The 21,053-nt window shown below is 36.4% G+C and overlaps 1 protein-coding gene across 1 annotated transcript in view; it reads left to right on the forward strand.

The window, feature by feature from the left end:
• The window catches only part of snd1 (staphylococcal nuclease and tudor domain containing 1), a 168,708-nt gene that overhangs the window by 50,194 nt on the left and 97,461 nt on the right, over positions 1-21,053 (forward strand). Inside the window, exon 16 of the mRNA XM_058774227.1 lies at positions 15,669-15,778. Within this exon, the coding sequence (XP_058630210.1) occupies positions 15,669-15,778 (110 nt within the window). The remainder of the gene's footprint in view (positions 1-15,668; positions 15,779-21,053) is intronic.

The following is a 21,053-nucleotide window of genomic DNA, read 5'->3' on the forward strand; positions in this document are numbered from 1 at the left end:
CTGTCAACTACGCCACCATCTGTGACCACATAACGACCACACTGTGGCAGCTGACCGCTGTTGCACCACCAGTCTAACACTTTCTATTTTGTTCAGTTCTCTAATATTTCAAGGAACAGTTCACCTAAAAAATGAAATTTGTCATTTTCACGTTCCGTCAGGTGTTTTTTTTTCCCTCTGATACAACAAAGAAGTTTAGCTGAATGTTCAAGTTGCTTTCATGCATACAATGAAAGTGGTTGGGGACCACAGGCTGTGAAGCTCCAAAAAGCACCATAAAAGTGCTTCATATGACTCACTTTATTACTTCTAAAGTCATTGAAAGACCAAAAAGCTACTCACTGAAAATCTTGCTTTGAAATCTTGCTTAACCATAATCATCATTCACTTTCACTGTGAAAAAAAAAAAAAAAAGTTACTATTTGGACTTCTAAAATTCTGCTTTATTTAACTCGCTTTGTGTTCCATGGAAGAAAAACCATAGAGATATTGAAAGACAAGATGGTGAGTAAATGATGACAGAATTTTCATTTTTGTAAGAACTATTCCTTTAATTCATAGATGCTTCATGCATGTCTTCACGTTTCCTTGCCTGAAGCTTGACGGTGAGATACTTTGTGGAAGGGGCTTCTTTTTCCTCTAGATGCTCTGCTAGTGGAGTTTTGAGACTGAATAGCTTCTGTCCTTCTATTCTGACCTGCGGAGGCTGGTGTTTTCTGGGAGGTCTGGAAAGCTGATCTTTGTGCAGGCGTTTTGTCTATGCTTCTGACCTCCCGAAGGCAAGATGGGGATCTGAAGGGCTCAATCTGATATAAGGTTAAGTGTCACATTTGCTGGCTGTGAGGTCTTGCTACTCGGCATCTGTTCTTCCCCTTGAGTTTCCTCGCCCTCTCTGTGTGGAACATATATGTGGACATGCTTGTGTGCAAGTACACCTATCACTGCTGCACATCAGGGAAGGTGGTGGAGCATCTGTAACCTTTGACCTTTAATCATTGCTCTCCACGTAGCCAATTGCCATTCTCGCTAGCACATTTGTCGGTGTGTTGCCAAATCCTTCACCTGTTGAAATTTATATATAGATTTTTGTGACTTGGGGTTTTCAGTTATCAGTAACATGTTCATTTTATCATTCACACTACCATTCAAAAGTTTGGACTTTGTGATGTTTTTGTGAGTAGTCAAGGCTGCATTTGCTTGTTCAGAAATACAATAAAAACTGTAATATTATGAAAACGCATTACAAAATGAAATGGCTATTTTCAAATTTAATTAAGGTAAAATATAGTTTTTTTTCATGTGATTTAGCAAATTTTCAGCAGCTATTGCTCTGTTTTTCAGTGTCATATCCTTTTAAAATCATTCTAATATTCTGATTTAATATAATTTATTACTGTTGATTCTTTTTTTTTTTTCATGATTCTTTGAACAGAAAATTCCAAAAACAGCAATTATTTCAAATAGAATTGTATTTTTTTTTTTTTTTGTGACATCTTTACTGCCACTTTAGATCACTTTAATTTGTCTTTGCTGAATAAAAGTTTATTAATTTTATTATTTAAAAACCAAAATTGTACCTTAACAGTAATGCACTATGAATGAACATCGAACAATTGCATTTTATTATCTAACGTTAACAAAGCTTATAAAATATGCTTTAATACTTAATGGATAAGATCTATGAGAAGTATTAACATGTCATATAACACCAAAAGCATTATGATTGACTAAATAAAAATAGGGTAAAGTGGTCACACTTTATTTTAAGGTCTAATTCTTGCCATTAACTTAACTTTTGCCTCAAACTGCTAATTTGCTGCTTATTAGTAGTAAGGAAGTTGTTAAGTTTAGGTATTGGGTAGGATTAGGGATGTAAAATACGGTCATGCGGAATATGTGCTTTAGCACTAATAAACAGCCAATATATTAATAATAGACATGCTAATAAGCAACTAGTTAATAGTGAGAACTTAAAGCGTTACTGGTAAAATGTACTGAATTTGACATTTTAGTTGTTATTATTATTATTATTATTATTATTTTATTTTTTTTATTTTTTATTTTTTTTAATAAAAAAAATGTTTTCCATATAGTTGCCGTGATAATTTTGAGTATCATCGTATTTGGTGTCCGTGGCATAACCCCTAAAACCCTAATCTACATCAGAACATCAGAATTTTAGAGTTTTTCCGACCAATCAAATCTCTTCTGGATTAGTGGAGGGTGGCATTTTGCCCATTTTCTTGAGTTTTGTACAACATGGGAACTGTATATGGCATGCACAAACATTCAAGCTTCATTAGACTGCATAAAGAGACTGTCGCTTTCTTGTGGTCGCTCAATTTCTTCCTTATGGACATCAGTGCCCTTCCAACCTCAGCCTCTCTCCGTATCACTCAGAACAAGCCGCTGACTGATTTGTTATTTCTGAGGAGTTTATTTCTGTCCTCTCACCATCCGGTCTAATTATTCACCCTGAAAACAGAGAAGAGAGACACCCATCTATTTCTGCATCCCTCCATCCTTCCATTTATTTGTCTCTCCTTTCCCCAACGGAGAACAAACACCCTCCACCCCCACCGTGCTTAATTGTGCATATCGTCATTGGAGATATTTCAATTAATTTGGTCATTTGTTCCTGAGTGTGTCTTTTGTGATTTCCTTCCTCCATTTGTTCCTTGTGTAATTAATTTTTTTTTTTCTTTGGTTTCTTCCTATGAGAGATTTCGGACAGAAAACCTTTCCTTATCACTCTACTTTTTCTTATTTTCTGATTTTCTGAAATGGTTCATTTTTCAGATGCCCTTTTTTCCTGTTTGCCTCATCTCTCTTTCTCAATTATGTGTGATTTGATCATGTAGGCTGGGATGTTTCGTGAAGCAGTTTGTTTGAGGGTTTATGAGTTGGATTCAGCTGATAGTTTTTGGTTTGTGTTGAAAATGAGCCCCATTTTTCACCGTCGTAGGTACTTTGGGATCTGGTCTCCTGGCACAGCTCTTTCTGATGTTTCTAGTCTTGTTTGAGTATTTGTGGAAGCCGTTTTTATGTCAGAAAAAGGAAAGGACTGACAGCACCAGGGGCTGTGAAATGTGCTACAGCACATATGAAAGAGCTTTAGCAGTTCAAGAGGTTATTGACTTTATGACATACAGGGCAGTGCACCATAAACTCACCAGTGTAGATTGTGTTTGATTACCTGCAGGCCTTCCTCTGCACTCTATTTTTATGATTGCATGTTGAGGTCTCATATCTGTGTGGATCCAGTGGGTCAAGGTTTGGCTAGTCAACTGCTAGTAGATGCCATAACTGAGCGTTTCTTTACCTTGTTGCACTCTTGACCTTGGGGACCTTTAGAAACCTTTAGGGTGGGTTGCAACAACAAGGATTAAATTAAGCAAAGTTTAGAGCTAATCAAGGATTTGTTGATCTGGGTTTTATTTTAAATCGAGTTGTTGCACCACTTAATTTTAAACTTAGATTAACAAATCGGGGATTAGAATTCTAACCTGCGATTAAAACCTCCATCTACGATTAATTTTCTCCGCCATGATGGATTCGTCATGTAATTAATTAGCAAGAATGTTAATATTCCTTAGCCTCTATCTCTGACAAGTTGCTTTTGTCGATAAAGGAAATAAACTTGTAAAAGGTCTGCCGTCTTTATAAACAGCTAACGCGGCTCAGTGCGCTTTCATTTTAATTTTTATTTATAATAAACTAGGGCTGAACGATTAATTGCATTTGCGATATCGCAATATGAAAAAACGCGATTGTTCTAAAGAGTTTTCTAAATATTTTCTTTTTGTAAGAGGCAGCGGCAGCCACGTCGGCTTTAACCAATTACTGAACAGAATATTAACACCCAATCATAGAACATTTCACTGAGCTCATGTGTTGAAAACATTATATATATATATATATATATATATATAATTTATTTATTTATTAATTTCTTTCTTATTTATTTCTTTCTTATTTATTTCTTTCTTATTTATTTCTTTCTTATTTATTTCTTTCTTATTTATTTCTTTCTTTATTTTTTTCTTATTTATTTATTTCTTATTTATTTATTTATTTATTTATTTATTTAACCCTTATAAGGTCTTTGGGGGTCAGTATGACCCCAATCAAGTTTTCTTTAGTTAAAAAATGTTTCCCTTCATCTCAGTGGAATAAGATTTTGTTACTTTTCAACATTTTTTTATCTGTATTCACATAAAAAAGGGCTTGATTCGGTTGTTCTGAAGGTATGTAATTTTATTTTTTACTAAGGTCTTTGGGGTCAATATGACCCCAATTGAAAATGAATGGGAAATGCGAAAAAACCTATATATTTTTTAATTTGTCAAAAAATAATAATAAATCCAGCATAAGTCTGAAAATTTTCACACAGAAATGAAGGCCTGGTACTAGATCACAAATGCAATGTAGAAAAGACATGCTCACTCACACGCGCACACACACACACACACAAAAACACACACGTGTGACTGCAACAAAGAGCATTTTTTATAGAATTTGGCAAATAAAATCAATAAATTCTGCATAAATCTGAAAATGTCCACACAAAAAAATTAAAGCCTGATACTAGAGCACAAATGCAATGTGGAACGAGCATACTCACTCGCATACGCACACACGCACACACACGCACACACACACACGAACACACACACTCTTACACACATACCCACCATTCATATCTGCTTATTGCAGTTGTTGTTTTTTAGTTTAGTTTGGTTTTTTTTGGTTTTATTTACATTTTATGTAAAAAAAAAATGTTTTTATTTTACTTTAGATTGAAATAAATATGTACCTGCAATCACGTTTTAGTGACAACTTGTGTGGCATTTCTGCAAATTTATGTGGCATTATTGCAAAAACGGGCTCTTCAAAATACATCAAACCACAAAAACTAATTCTAAACTTTGGCAAAAATACTGTTTTTAATGTATTTTATAATGTTTCAATATATACTTACAAAATATATATCAGAAAAGTTGTGAGAGGAGCAGTTGACCACTTTCAGAAAAATGAATGGCTCTCTATGGGCCTCTGCTGGATATATGGTCATTACACTATTCTTTCAAAAACTGTGATTTCTACAAGTTTTTCTCTAACCACCAGATGGCAGAATTGTATACCTAACACCTAGATCAATATCCAGAAACGATTTAAATTCAATTTAGATCATCATTTAAGAGATTTATTCATAATTTAATATTTCACATGCAAGCTAATGGTGTAGTTGCGGATTTTTGTGGTAAACAGGTACAAAAGTACTTCATATCTCCCAAAACACAGCATTAATGTATAGATGAGAAGTAAACAAAAAAATATATATATTATTTGTATCATTAAAAATGTATTTTTTTTTTTTTACAATTACACTAAAGGTCTTTGGGGTCAATATGACCCCAAAGACCTTTAGAGTAAACAGGAAATGGGATCCTTATGAGGGTTAAAGTCTGTCTAAAGTTAACAATGTTTAAAAAGTGCAATCCAATGACTTTGAATTAATTACCTAAATACTGAGTGTGGTAAAGCAACAGATTTGGCTTTATATTTCTGCAATCTACTTTAGTTTGTTTTTTTTTTTTTTTTTTTTACACTGACTTTCATAATAATGTTTACACCAGGCTTATTTGTCAGTGCTTTACATTGTCATAATTATTACATGCTTACAAGGCTGGAAGTTCAACAAATCAGTCAATATACTATTGTGATTGTAGTTGTTAAATGTCATTCATATCAATTCATGCGTCACCTAATTTCATCGTAACATATAGGCCTGGCCTACAGAAAATAACATTTATATTTAATCTATCTAATATTGTGATGGTCATACTATACAATGATTTAAAGAGCTTTAAAAAATAATTGCGTATTAAATCGCAATCGCAATATTGGTTAAAAAAAATCGCAATTAGATTATTTTCCAAAATCGTTCAGCCCTATAATGAACACCTCTCTGAGACCTGACGACACATCCACTGTTTCTGTCTTTGTTGATTCAGCCACATATTGTAACTGTAGGTGAACTTTATTTTATTTAAACCTCCTCATCTGTAAGTTTAAAATTAATTGAGATTTAAATCTGAGTTTAAAGTTATGGAGCAACAGGATTAAAGTTAATCTATTTTAAATATAAAATAAATCCAGGATCAAAATGATTTTTAAACCAGGTTTAAAGTTTGGTGCAACAGAATTATTTGATAAACCTTGGTTTAATCTAGATTTAAGCTTAATCCTTATTGGTGCAACCCACCCTTAGAGACCTTTATTTTATTTGTCTGCTGACTATGTTCAGCTTAAAATGATTTAAAATAGAAATCTGTAATTTTAAGTCAATTCCAACGGCAGTGTCATTTCCACAACATCACAAATAATGCACTGTGTTCAATGGCATTCTTTGGTGCAAATTTCATTTTATTAGGAACATCCAACTAATTTACAAATGCATTTTTGGCCAGAAGTTGGTGTAGTGTATGTATGTTTGACTTTCAGTATCAGACATTTTTTACAAATTTTTAAACCGTAAATATTGATATTGAATGCTTTTCTCACAATTTGTTTTGGTTAGATTATCATAGTTATAAAAATAATTATCCCAGACTCAAAACACGAATTAAGGAAAAATAATAAAATACAAGGGATTTGAAGAGAAAAAAAAAGTGTGATTAGGGCAAATATCCTTCTTTTTTTTTTAAACCATATCTCAATTAATGAAAATCTAATTTAAATGTTTTTGTTTAAAAATTATCCCGGAATGTTACATTTTCCCAAATTTGCGGAGCAAAGTGACTATAAGCAAAGATGGATGAATCATACTTTAAGTTTATAGTAATTCATAATTAGCTTTGTTTAAAAACAGTAGAAGGCAATTAGATATCCTCATCCTCATTTAGATATGTAATCAAACAAGTGTGCACAAAGAAATACCTTTCCTATCTCAACATCATTTTATTACATAGGATGTGGGTTTGTGTCTGTGTGTGTGTCCATATAGACAGACAGTTTCTCCACATGATTGTTGCATGAATGAGCTCAGTACTAAATTAGACCACAGAATGCAGTCGTCCAATCAACAGGACCCTCTGCCTTCAGTGGTTGAAAGGTCAGACAATGCCAAAGCCCAGATGAAATGGGAGAGAGAGACAGGCGTGCTTTCTGTCACTCAACCCTCCATTACAGCACACAGTTCCCTATTAGTGTTGCTATGGTGAAAGCCTCTCCACCCACAGGCGCGCCAGCAAAGGTTACCGCATTAAAAGGGCAGAAATGCTTCATTGCTCGCTTTCTTATTTTCTTCTGCTCTCTTTCCTATTTAAATGCATCTTTTCCTACAGGACAAGCGATATCATTGCAGCTCGCGGTGTCGAGGCACTTCTACATATGTCGAAGCAGGCCTGACATGTTGCCACAGTTTCATGTGCAAAACATAAGCAGGGAGTGAATATTAATGTATTAATATTAGACATGTATTTAACCATTCATTGAATAAAAGACAAAAATAACTTTTCTGACAAAAAAATATTATTATTATAATGTTATTGTAGTCTTTGAAAACATACTGCAACTCTCTGCTCTTTTCTTGAAAGATTAATTGAAAATGACCTACAAAAAGTATTAGAAAAGTAAACGCATTGAGTGGTTAATAAACATTTTTTGGGGATGTAAAACTAAATTATGACCGGTTTGGTCCGATTAAACCTTTAACTTTATAAGTAGACTTCTGGGGAGAAAGAAAATCTATGATAGTGTAATATGCCCCCATTAACCAGCGTCAATAATTAGAATTAGTTTTCAAATGTCTCCTCTTAAAATGAAAAATGTTTAGCTTCATCATCTCTTGAAATTGAGTGGAGTCAAATCCATCTCTGGCTAGAATAAAGAGGCCCTTCTCTTCAGTCTAGGTTCATTAACCTTCTTCTCTAAAGGAAGGCATTTTAAAACTCTTACTGGGCTGCAGCTTGTGTTCTTATTAACTGAAGAGTTTTGTTTGGATTTTTAAAAACTGAATTTGATATTGTTGACATTAGTTGAATTTATAGTTATTTTTTCCTTCATTTTAGTTAGTTTGTTTTACTCTTGTAGGTTTCTGGTTTCAATTTAAGTTTAATTTTATGGTTAAAAACGTAAATGTTTAAAAATGCTTGACGACAATAAATTGAATTTGTACAAACAATAACAACTCTGGTGGATGTTCTTTTTAATCTCGGTTTATCAAAGAGTCCTGAAATTATCAAATGTATCACTGTTTTCCCCAAAATATTAAATGCACAGCTGTTTTTAATAAGAATTTTTTTTAGAGCAGCAAATTGGAATGATTTCTGAAGGATCATGTGACACTAAAGACTGGAGTAGTGGCTGCTGACAATTCAGTTTTGCCGTTAGCTAAACTGTCAAATATATACAATTTTCAGTTTTTTTGACTGAATAAATGCAGTCTAGCTGAGCATAAGAGAATAAAAAATACTAAACTTTTGAATGGTAGTGATATTTTTTTGTATTTTAATATAAATTGCAGAGAAATTCATAAATTAGATTTTAAGTGTCTAGATACTGTTTGTGACTACTGTGCTATATGACTCTGCTGTTTTCAGTGTGCGCGTGTGTGTGTGTGTGTGTGTGCAATGCCAGCTGCTCATCTCTGTGTCCCGAGGTGTGCTTTCCTCCTCTCCTTGCCCTCCTGAGCACCGATCAGAAGGAAAGTTCACTTGTTTGATTTTTAGAACAGAGTGCCCCCCAACAGTGTCCTTCCTTCCTGCCTCACTATAAAGAGCAAAAGAAAGCGTGAAAGAGGGAAGACGGTCATCTTCACATGGAAAAAAAAAAAAGGGAGGGAGGAGTGGTTTGAAGCAGACATCAAAGTGTTGTTTCAGCAGAAGTGTATGTGAGACGGGGCATCGGCAGGGGGGATCTTCCCTCTTCAGGGTGTCTCTGGTCCTGATGTAACTTTGATGAGCTGCTCAAAGCTCAGGTGTTCCAGAGCAGGCCAGCTCGCGGTTGTGTGTGTGTACTTGCAAGTTGGATACATGGTGCAGTTTTGTGCTTTGGTTTTGAGAAATTGGACTCATGTCAAACCCTGTATTTGCTCAGAAACACCAAGCTATGGTGCTCTGTCAGGGTATTCAAGTTCTAGTCCAGCACACAATTCTTTTCAATTCCATTTCTCTCTTCTTATCAAATACATCAGAGCTGCATTATGTGGGTGTCCTCTGTACTTTTAAGGTCTGGCCTTGGATGGCCTCAGTCCTGAATCTTTTCATAGATGGAAAGAGTTTGGTGCTCAGCTAATTCCTCAAGCAGAAGTGAAACATGTATGGAGAAGAAAGGTGCTTTTATCACAGAGCTTTTAGAGAAGAGAGAGGATACACCTTTAAGTGGTTTGATTAATTCATTTTTTCCTCAATGTATTGACGCATTTCCTGTTCAGGCAATTGGGGCGGGACATATCGAAGGACTTTTTCCTTTTTTATATGACCAGTAACCTTTGGTGCAGCTTATTTTGAGACATTTCTCATCCCAAAGCTAAGGCCTAGTGGTTAGTGCACATGCATTAAAAATTAGGCCTTGGTGTTCATTTAGGTGCTGTGAGATTTTTGATTGCATTTGCTATCTCTTCTTTCTATATTTTCGTTGTTTTTCTATTTAAAAAAAAAAAAAAGAAAAAAAAGAGACCTAAAAGCTCTCAAACCACTAGTGTTTATTAAAGTTTCTCAATAGCAAAATGTTGCATTGATACCTTGGTTTTGATACCAAATTGGTGCCTCAGGCAACCGTAAACAGCCTTTTACTTGTAAACCAGGGGAAAAATTGTAATTTCAAATGTAAATTTAAAAAGTAATGTGGTGTTCATGTCAACTTGCAGGCATTCATTTTGTCATCCTCTAACTGCAGCTTATTGCATTAATTTGCATTAATATTTACACTACCTTTTCAAAGTGTGAAGTCAGTCAAATTTATTTTTGAAATAAATTAAAACTTATTCAGCAATACATTCACAATATTAGTGTTTTTACTGTATTTTGATCAAGGAATGCAACCTTAGAGCGTAAAAGACATCTTTCAAACTTTTGAAAGGTAGTGTGTTTTTTGTTTGGTTTTTTTGACACAATTTGAAGGGATGTAGAATATGGTCTTGCAGAATATGTGCTTTATAAGTATTAATAAACAGCCAATATGTTAATAATAGGCACGCTAATAAGCAACTAGTTAATAGTGAGAAATGGTCCCTATACTAAAGTGTTAGCTTTTTTTAAATGTGTGTACCACCACAACTCAAAGCTGCTTTAAGTATTTCATGATCAAATGGGAGACTGCACAATCCTTCCTCTCTCCCTCTCATGTGGGTGAGCATAGTGATAAATTGGTTTCCGAACTCTAAACTGTGCTGCTTGGTTATATAAGTCCAGACATTTCCATTTGAAGAGACAGGATCTCTCTCTCTCTCTCTCTCACCCTCTCTCCCTCTCGTCTGTCTCACACACAGTTCTCAGATGCAAACAATTTTTACTCAAAGCTCTAGTGCTGTCACATTGTTTTGGCAGCGATTATGGCGAATGCATTGACGTTAATGTCATGATGAAGAGTGACCCTGTCGTAAAGGAGCCGCAGTGACGCAGGGCATCACTCTGTACATCACATTACAGAGCATATAGCTACTCTAAGAGCGTGTCATCTGTTTTCAGGCAAGAGAGTGTCTTGTCTGAGTGCTGCACTTTGTTTGTGATTCTCTTGAGGAAAAGTAGTACGATATTTTTGTATTACTAACATGCGCTGTTCTGACTCTGCTAGGGCAGTTGAAGGCCTCGGAGTGCTTTTACAGAGCGATGCTTTTTCTGGGTTTCTTTTGTCTTTAGTGCCAAAGCTTCTGCTTTTACGGTCTGGCCTTGGCTGGCTTCAGTCATGCATCTATATTTTCATAGATGGAGAAAGAGATAGCTCCACTATTTCCTCATATATGGAGAAGATGTATGTAAATATATGTAAAAACATGTTTTTCCAGAGGGAGTGGATAATTATCTTGATTGGGATGGTTGCATGTAGATTGCACTCAGCAAATTTTAGTTTTGCTGTTTTACTTTTTATCGGTTTTCTCCATCTTATGGTTTACGCATCCATAAAATGGACATTTTTGGATTCAATCCCAAATTTTCACACGTTGGCGGTGGTTCGTGCTGGTTCATGGCTGCTGCTACATGGCACCAGTCTGAGCTCTCTCCCTGATCTTTTTTGAAGAACTTTTGGCTTTTGTCGGAAGTTCTATATATTTCTTTGTGCTTCAATTTTTTGAAGGAGGGGAAAAGTACTGAGTTTACTTTTTAAGGTCTTGATAATTTGAAAGCATTTCAAAATTTTATTTTATTTTTTTTAAACCTGAATAATGCTATAAAATAAAAAAATAAAATGAATAAATACAATACAATACAATAAAAACATTTACTAGGGTATTGTTTAATTACTGGCCAAAGGTCAGTCCCCAAAGAAAGCCCCCTCCCCCATCAAGTATATTCAAAACCCATCAACCAATAGCGCAATTTATGGTCATGGCTTCAAAAATGTGCATTTCAAATATACAAAAGTAACATAAGCCATAGCAACAGTGAATGAAAATTTGAGCTATTCTCAGTGTGAATCCTTTTGGTGCAAAAAATCCCTGCAGTCAAAAGCCCCTCTGCAGACACGCACAGACAGCTGCCTACTACTGTCAGGCCTTTATTACGACTTCACTTGAAGTTATTAGACACAGTGTTCCTGTCTTCAGCCGTCCTCTTTTAAATCTCTTCTTGTCTTCTCTTCATTTTCCTTCTCTCCCTCCACGGGAGCAGCCAGCAGCGTCTTCTGTAACAGAATGTTCCGGATGTTCCACTCGCTGTGCGAGTGTGATGGATACAGGGAACAAGTTATGATGTAATTTGATGTTTTACTGTATATTAGATCAGGAGGGATTGTCAGAAAATATCACGCTGACAAAACGCTCATAACCTAGGTGTGTATATTTCAGAGGTAGCCTGAAAAGAAAAGGTTTCATCTCAAAAAATCGTTGTCTCTTTCTGCATAAAAGATGGAGCTGTCAGAATCGGGTCTTGGATGCTGAAATGCTGCAGCCATGTGTCATTTACAGCAGTTATTTTAGGGATGTACTGGTGAGATTCTGTATGTGGTGTTGGTGATAGGCTGGTTTTAACCGTGTGCCTCTCAGACATTCTTAAGGCGTGGTCACACTGCACTTTTCGTTCCATTGACTTCCATTCATATGCATGCGAGTGCGTCAGACCGGAAACGTAAGTCCGTGTGAAATGTTTTTGCATTTCACTGCGTTCCAGAGTTCAAGCTTGGTGAACTCTGCCCTGCGAATTCGCATCACTTGACACTGTGTGACCAACGGCAGATCGACACGTCACAGCATGACCTCGTAGCTAATTTAAAAGAACATAACTTTAAAACTGCAGCGCTGAGGGAAAGTGTAGATTGTATTATTATTTGTCATGTGTTGAATTTAACTTTTTAAAAAGACGCTGCAGAGCATGACATCATATCACGACCGTTGCAGCATCCGAGGGAATTTTGTGTGCTCAAAGTCTAGTGTGACCGGGGCTTTAATAAACCTCTCCATCTTTTGGCACAGGCAGGAGAGTGACACGATTTGTGCTCTAAAATGGGTGGTTAGGATGTGGATGCATGCGTATCCTGGGAAAAGCATGGTTTTCTCAAGACATGCTGTTTCTGAATGCATTCAATATAAAAGTTAGCACCAGATCTGTGAGCGAATGTGGGCATACTGTAGAACATAATTACCATTCACTTCTCACTTTCAAAGAAATAGCCAGATGTTTTGAGTGGACAAATACATGCTAGCAATGATAATGGGTAGTTTTTGGTAGCTGATACCAATACCAGTGAAATTTCACAATTCTTGGCACAACAGCACAAACCAGGATGATTCTGGATGCCCACTCATTTAAGTTAAATACGAAAAGGAAATGGAAACCAATGGCATTTAGGTATTTTTCAGTAAAAGTAAAAATAGCATTCATTCTATTTTTCAAGTAATTAAACAAGTCCGTTAAAAAGAACTATTAAACAATATTGATTCAAAATGATTTTCATTCAAAGTAACTTTAAATTGTAGTAATATTTTACTGTTTTTTTTGTTTAAATAAATGCAGACTTGGTGAGCTTAAGAGAGTGTCCCCAATTACCGTCCCCAAACTTTTCAATGCTAGTGTACACACTTAAGACATGACATTCTACATCTATATGTTCTGTACTTCTAGTGCTGTAGAAAAACTGGTATTGTTTCTTTTAAGTATCAGCCTGGTACCAGAGTAGCGTTACTTTTGACAACCCTAGCAGCTTGGATGCAAAACCTCTGTTTCTTTCCCATCGTATTCTACGTCTCCTGTGAAGAGCTGTGATAGTGGGCAGCAGAAGGGAGAGAGTGAGAGAGAGAGAGCGAGCGAGCAAGTGTGTTGGTTCTCTCCGCAGGAGCTCTGCTGCAGTCTCCTCACAGAAGTCACTGAATATTTCGGCAGCTGTAATTGTGGCTGAGGAATACCGAGGTGCTTTCTGATCTTCTGTTTGTCTAAATATCTAAATATAAACACACGCTTTATCTCCTGCTAACACTCTGAACTGCACTGGAGATATAAGAGCGTCCTATGCAAGGTGCTGTGGGAGTATAAATGCACCAATTCTATGGGTTGTGCATCTAAATTACACTCTAATGCTGTTTTAAACATTCCTTGTTTGGTACATATATATTTTGACTTTTTATTTGTAATTTTATATTTTTTAAACAATTTTTTATTTCTTTTTTTCTTTTTAATTCTTTTTTTTGCTGTATTGTATTAGATACAAGGAAAGTCTGGTGAGAATGTTCTTTATTTACTTTTCTGTTTAATGTTAAAAATGTTTTGGCTTTGACTCATCTAGTCTAGGATCAGATTTCCCACTGTCGGAAATGATCACAGTCAGCCTAATTGGCACTGACTGATCCTGAAACAGGTTCACACACAGCCACAAATGACATTATATCTTTTTTTCCCCATCTTGTCAGTGTAGTTCTTTGGTCTGAATAAATATTTTCATTGCATAACACATGCCAAACAAAAATCCTTCCAAACATTTTCTTGAAATGGACGTCTGTGCTCGCCCTGCGACATCTCTGAATCATCAAGGCTAACAATTGTTAGATAGTTCCGTTCTAATTGAGGAAGTCAGGGTTGAACAGGTTGAACTGCTGTGTTTTGTTCAGTATGCGTATTGAAGCCCTGTGGTGAAACGCTATTTTTTTAGAGGCACGGAAGGAGGCGCTTACTGTTAGAAGTCATTACGTCTGTTCAAGAGAAAATCACTTACACACAGCTCCTTTCATTTAAAGCTTTGCGGAAACGGAAGAAAAAACAGTTTGAGACATTTTGATCATAACCTTGGATCTTTTTACAAATAGGGTTTCAAATGTTTCTCCTGCTAAGGCTGCAATTTCATCGGCTGCTCTCATTTTCTGAATGCGATTTATGATGAGTGGCTATAGCAGCAGCTCTGTAGATAATGTTTATGCGCAGATCTTTGTATAAACTGATTTCTTTTAACAAAGAGGTCAAGGCTTGATAAGCCGGTATTATTGAAAGCAGATAAAGATGTTATTTGACTAAGAGCCTGTCAAGGTGCAATTTTTAAGACCGGTCTGTGCTTTTAAGACCAGCATTCTGATCTGCTCACTTGAGAACGAGAGACGGATTCATTCCTAATAGTTTTTCAGTCTTGTTTCTCATGCAGTGTCGCTCTTATGTGCTCTTCAACCAGTTTACAAAGTCCGTCTCCCGAAAACACTCCTTTTATTGTCAGAAATCGTGTTCTGCCTTTGAGCAGATCGGATGCCCGGAGCAATATAAATGCTAATTTTGGGACTATTTACTGACAATTACCAGATAATTGAGTTGTTTCAGTCTTTTTTTTTTTCTTCTTTCCTTTCTCAGAGCTGGATAATGCCGATTGGCTACTAATTGTTTATTTTTTTATTTTTTTGGGGGGGGTGAAGGGGAAATTCTATTATAACAAGAGCGATGACCTTTTGTACCAAGTCTTAATATGCACATTTGTGAGTGCATATTTTGCTAAAGTTCATTCAGTGTAGAATTATATTGATGTGTAAGGCTAATAAGCAAAGCCAGGGTCTGTTCTTCCGTGCTTGGGGTTCAGTTATGTTTGTGTGTTAATAATAGAACATCATGTCAATCATTTTGCAAAGAGCGTTGTGAGACAAAGGTCTGCAGAAGCCATTTTACAGATTTTGCTTCACAGCGTGTTTAACATTTATTTCTTCAATCAATGGAGCAATAAATTTAATTTACTGCAATTGAAGTTAATTAAATGATAGGAAACTCATGTTTTCACAAGCTTTATTCAAGCTTTATTTATTAACTTTTCATATGTTTCATTATAACAATAGTTGATCATAAACCGAAACATGTATATTTTTTAACATTTACTATTAGTACATATTATATTGTATAACTGGAACAATGTAATGCATTATGCGAGCTTTTTTGAATGTTGCACAACTAAGTTGTTGTATAATCAAACCAATCAAAAACATGAGGATTTAAAGAGCTCACCAAAATAGAAGTGACAGACGTGCACTATGTTTGTGTGTGCAGGTATCGAGTGTCCCCGAGGGTCTCGAAACATGCCAGGTGGGATGCAGGTGGCAGAGCCGTACAGTGAGGAAGCCACAAGCTTCACCAAAGAGCTGGTTCTTCAGAGAGAGGTAAGGCCCCTTCATATCTGCTCCTGTCATTTAGAGCCTGTTTCTGTCGCTTTAGTCTTCACAAGCTGTTTCTAGACTTTCCATTTCTGTAGTTGACATGACAGTGCCTGTGATGTTTGGTCTCGCCGGTCATTTTGTGACAACTATCTGCCCGTTTTCTTTTTGGTCTGTCTCTTTACTGCTGTCTTACTTCACTTGAGATACTCAAGCACACTTGCCTTTCTCTGTCTTATATTCAGAGAATGGCTATCTGGATGTTTCAGACACTCGATGAATAATGGTCACTGAAATTACATGTCCAAATTGAGGAACCGCAGATGTGATGGATCAGACATTTTATGAGGAAATCACATGATTGCACACTATTCTTACCTTTTCCTCAGGGTGCTTGACGCTGTACAGGTGCTGTTTCCATTAATGTTGTGTGAAAGTGGTTGGCAGTGCAGTCGGGCTTAATGAGAGGAGCTTTTTTAAGAGCCTAACTTTAACCTGCACTTTACAGAAAGACTGGACACAGGAACCTTCTGCTGAGAATTACAAAAGCGACATGAAGCAGGGAAAATAAAAAAGATGGAGTCCTAATGACCTCCATCGCCCACAGTGAAACGAAGTCTTGCCTGTTATGGGAAATGGATATTATTGAGGAAATGAGTAGGCTGTGATCCACTCAAAAAGTGTGAAGTCTCATTTGTTTGTCAGAGTGCCAGTCCATCTTCATGGACAGTAGATGTTGGACCTGCAAACATTTGTGTGCTTTTTAAGATGCTCATGAAAAATAAATGTAAGCTTTGTTTTCTACAGTGAATTTAATTTATTGCTCGGGTCAAACATTTTATAAGCAAGAAACGTACATTTTTTTTATGGTAGACTAATTAAAGATGTAATATTAGCATTTCTAGTAGTTCCTAGGTTATATGGCTACTATACATTTTACTGATTTTCGTAAGACAAACATTTATATTCAAGGTTATATTAAAGTATTTTTTTCATCATCACAAAGAACATTCTACAGTGAATCCTAATAGTTTAGAATGTGATAATATATTAAAAATATATGTATTGAAAAATGTACTTTCTATGAACTTTTTTTTTTTTTTTTACAGGTTTTAAAATCTCATAAACATTTTCTACAGTGAATATTTAAAATGTGGTGAATGTTCCTTTTTTCAAAAATGTTAAGTTTTAAATAACATGTCATATTGATTAAAAATATATAATATAAAAAAAAAGAGAAAGATGTACAAAAATATGAAGTATTATCTGCTAAAGTAAAATCTTTGAAATTCATTGGCCAAATGGTGCAGGAAACATCAAGTGTGATGCATTCAATAACATGATAAAACAGATGTTCTCATCAAAATGTGAGTGCCAAATTTCATAATTCTTTGAAAAAGAAAAGAAAAAAAAATTGGATACTTCACTTGGCATCCAAAAAGTTTTATTGATTTCAAATCAACTTTGTACCCAAATAACAAAACAGATTAGTCTGCGCAATATTTCAGGCTTTGTGTGAAGGAATGGGTAAAACATCAGCGCTTTTGTTTGTATTGTTGTTTTTTTGTTTGTTTTGTTTTGTTATTTTGTCCCGCTCTCCATACATGCATCTGTGTGTGCAGTGGAAGGCCGTTGTATTTGTATTGCCCACTTTAAGCTGCATCCTAAAAGTTGTTCCTCTCTCAATCTGGCTCTAATCTCTCATGATCTGAAGCACATAATTAAACTGGCATGAGAGGATGCATGTTTCTTCCACACACACCTCCTGCTTTTGAGGTTTCCACCAAGTGGAATTAAGACTGTAGGCTTTGGATTTCCTAAAGCACACATAGCAAGCTGCTACAGAAAGAGTGAAAGCATCTGCGAGTGTTTGTGCTTTGATATAGTTGAATTAATATAGAAATGAATCAAATTTGTCAGTTTCAATCTCTTAAAGTTGGAAAATCAAGACAAGAGGAGTATCCTGCTACCTGACCTATGATCCCAAAATGACCTCACAGAGTTTTTAGGGCTGATAATGATGTAATAGTATGTATATCATCCAGCAGTTTCAGCACTGCTGTACTGTTCATTCCCCAGAATATATATGTGGATATTATATCATTAATTGTAGTGGTTTTTTTTTTGGTATGTAATGTGAAGCGGTTATAAAACGAATGGCAGACTTATTGAAATGTAATAAATAATCTTACCCTTTGCTTTGCATCTATCCATTTCCTCTATAAAAAGAGGAATGGAGTTGTATTTAATTCATTGAATTACCCAGAAATAGGCATTATCACATGGTTATTCAAATATAATTTCCAGCAAAACAAACTGTATTTGGATTTATACTCTTACCATAATATAAAACTATTCATACTGTGGCATAAGAATGGTCATACCGCCCATGTGATTTTTGAAGACTATTTTAGGTTTGGGTCTTAAATTTTTAGAGTGCTGGTCAGGTTGGGTCACGCAGTCTCATTTGGATGCCAGGTTCAGACAATTTTATGCCCTCCAGACCCATAGTCTGTTAGTCTAAGTGTCCTCTACAGAATTGAATGCATTTTATTGTAATAGTAACTGTTTTTACCACAAATGGGGTGATTGGGTGAAGTGAAAACTTCTTGGCCAATCAGAGGCTTAGGACAGTGCCGCATATGCAGAGTGTGTGTGAGTGTACTGCAGAACACACACTCATATATTGTATATGTGTATAGATACACTTTCTGTTTTGTTGAACTTGATGAGAGATAATAGATTGTTTATTTATTTCTCTTCCTGTCCATCTCTTGCTTTAGTGGAGTAGGGCAGAGGCGGTTTTGTGTGTGTGTGTGTGTGTGTGTGTGCATTCATGCAGTAAAGTGATGGGAAAGAGGACTGTTGATGGCAGCACATGCAGAAACTCAAGCCTGGCAGCTTGGAGAGAGAGAGCTGCTCGGACACAGTCATGACTCATCCTCATGCGTGCCACCCCAGCTGCCTCTCACAGATCGTCCAAACTCAACAAATGACCTTTTTGTTCAAAACCGCTACGTCTTACACACATGCACCCCCGTAGTGTCTCAGTCTGAGTGTGTCTGTGTATTTTGTCTCGCTCATACACATGGTGTGTGAGTTGGCTTACTATCTTTACCACTTGAGTGATTTATGTCTGGTTGTGTTATATGCACCTCTGTGTGATTCACTTTCTATGTTCAAACTTATTTTTCCCATACTCATAAGACCCCAAGTCATATTACCTGATTGCACCAGCTGTGCAATAGTTAAAGCTTGACATAGTTGTGGAGTAAATGAACAATAAGTCAATATTGTTGTTGTTTATTATTATAGTTATGTTATATTATACTCTGTTCAATTACCGTTAACCTGTTGACTGACACACACACACATATTAGGGGTGTAACGGTACACAAACATGACGGATCGGTATGTACCTCAGTTTTGACGTCACTGTTCGGTATGGTTTCGCTACAGCAGGAGGAAAAAACTAAATACATTTTTTGTTTGTTTTAAAATGAAACAATGGCTTAGTGATTAAATTTTTTTTAAATACATAGTTATAATTAAAGGGGTCATATGACATTGCTAAAAATAACATTATTTTGTGTATTTGGTGTAATGCGATGTGTTTGTGTAAAGTGAAAAAAAAAACACACTATATTCCACATACTGTATATTGTTGCTCCTCTACGCCCCGCCTTTCTGAAACGCTTCGATTTTTGCAAAGCTCGTCGTTCTGAGAAGCGAGGCGTGCTCTGATTGGCCGAATACCTCAAGTATGAGACAGAAATGTTACACCCCTTACCGTATTGTGATGCCCTGTCCCGGCTGCGATGACACAAAAACAATAAAACCCATCATAAACGAGGCATTTGTTGCATCCAGTGGGGACATAATTACTGATTATAATGACTTATACCGTCTTTTCAGACATTACCATGTCTGCATTTGTGATCGGAGAAACGGCAAGCAACAAGCACTACTCTACACAGCTCAAAACTCACGTTTGAATCGTCAGTGGCAAATTCTTTAAATAAGAAAACGTACTTACAGGCTGCGAGTCAGAAGCGCCGGACTGTCCTTGCAAAGTTGGAATTGCCCCACTTTATAGAAACAGTCTTTGTGCAAGCCAGCATTGTAGGCTACTCTTCCAGGTTCAGGAAATAGTGCTCCGTAAAATGCGCTGCACACACTCAAATATTTGGCTTGAACTGTTCTGGAACAGTGTTGTAAATGCAACTTAACCACTGATTTCTAGTTGTGTCCCCTTTTGGAAGCCCAAAGTACTTTTGCTTTCACAACGAAACACAGCGTCTCCACGAGATGGCGCCGGCGGCAGCAACAACACTACAGCGAGAATAATAGTTCTGCCTTCTTTCATTGCACATGCATTTGGGCGGTGTTTTGCAAATCTTCCCACACAATGAGCTATGACACTGATGACTTGCCTGAGGTAAATGAAATGCTGTGTGACATTTTGTTTACGACCTGTTTTAATCACGTCTTTCCGAGATTGAGCGATTACATGAGATGTTCATTCATGTTTATTTCACGTTAAAACTAGTAATAAAGATGGAGGGATGATCACGCTCACTCGCAATCCACGCTGCTGTTTAAACTGAGGCGTTTATACAGTGATGCCACAACGGCATTATTGTCTGAAAATTGAATTTGTTCATTACACATGTGAAAATATTTGGTTCGAATACGTGTACCGTTACACCCCTAATAACTACACATTACAGAGAGCTTACAACCTTCTAGCCAAGTCTTGCTTTGCACCATTTGTTCAGAACATGGTAAATAAAACTTGTCCCTTAGTGTAAACTTTGCATTCTAATTTAATTAAGGTTAGCAAACGGCTGGTGCAACTCTGTAGAGGTTTTGATGTGGACCCTTTTGACTTATGCCTGTAAGCAACCGCATAGCAACACTCTGGCAACCACCCATGCAACCCACATGGTGTTGGCGAGTTTTGCACGGGCGAGCAGCACCATGGAGTTCTGCCATTACATAAGCCGCACATCCCAACATCATTACTTAAGATTATCTCTATTTCCATCTCTACATCTCTCTCGCTCTCTCTAATTTGTTCTGTGTTGCTGATCAGTGTAGCCCACAATCTCTCCCTCTCTCTCGCTGAATAATTAATGGTGTGTTTGACAGGCAGGACACACTCTGGGCGGCTGAGCTCCTCTGGGAGAGCTGCAGTGGTAGAGTCACATTAGAGATTTCTCCTCACCACACACATGCTCAAACTGTAGCGCATGTCATAAACTCTGCCAGTGGCCTCTTG

The sequence above is a fragment of the Onychostoma macrolepis genome, chromosome 04 (assembly GCF_012432095.1).
Source record: "Onychostoma macrolepis isolate SWU-2019 chromosome 04, ASM1243209v1, whole genome shotgun sequence".
Taxonomy (NCBI): domain Eukaryota; kingdom Metazoa; phylum Chordata; class Actinopteri; order Cypriniformes; family Cyprinidae; genus Onychostoma; species Onychostoma macrolepis.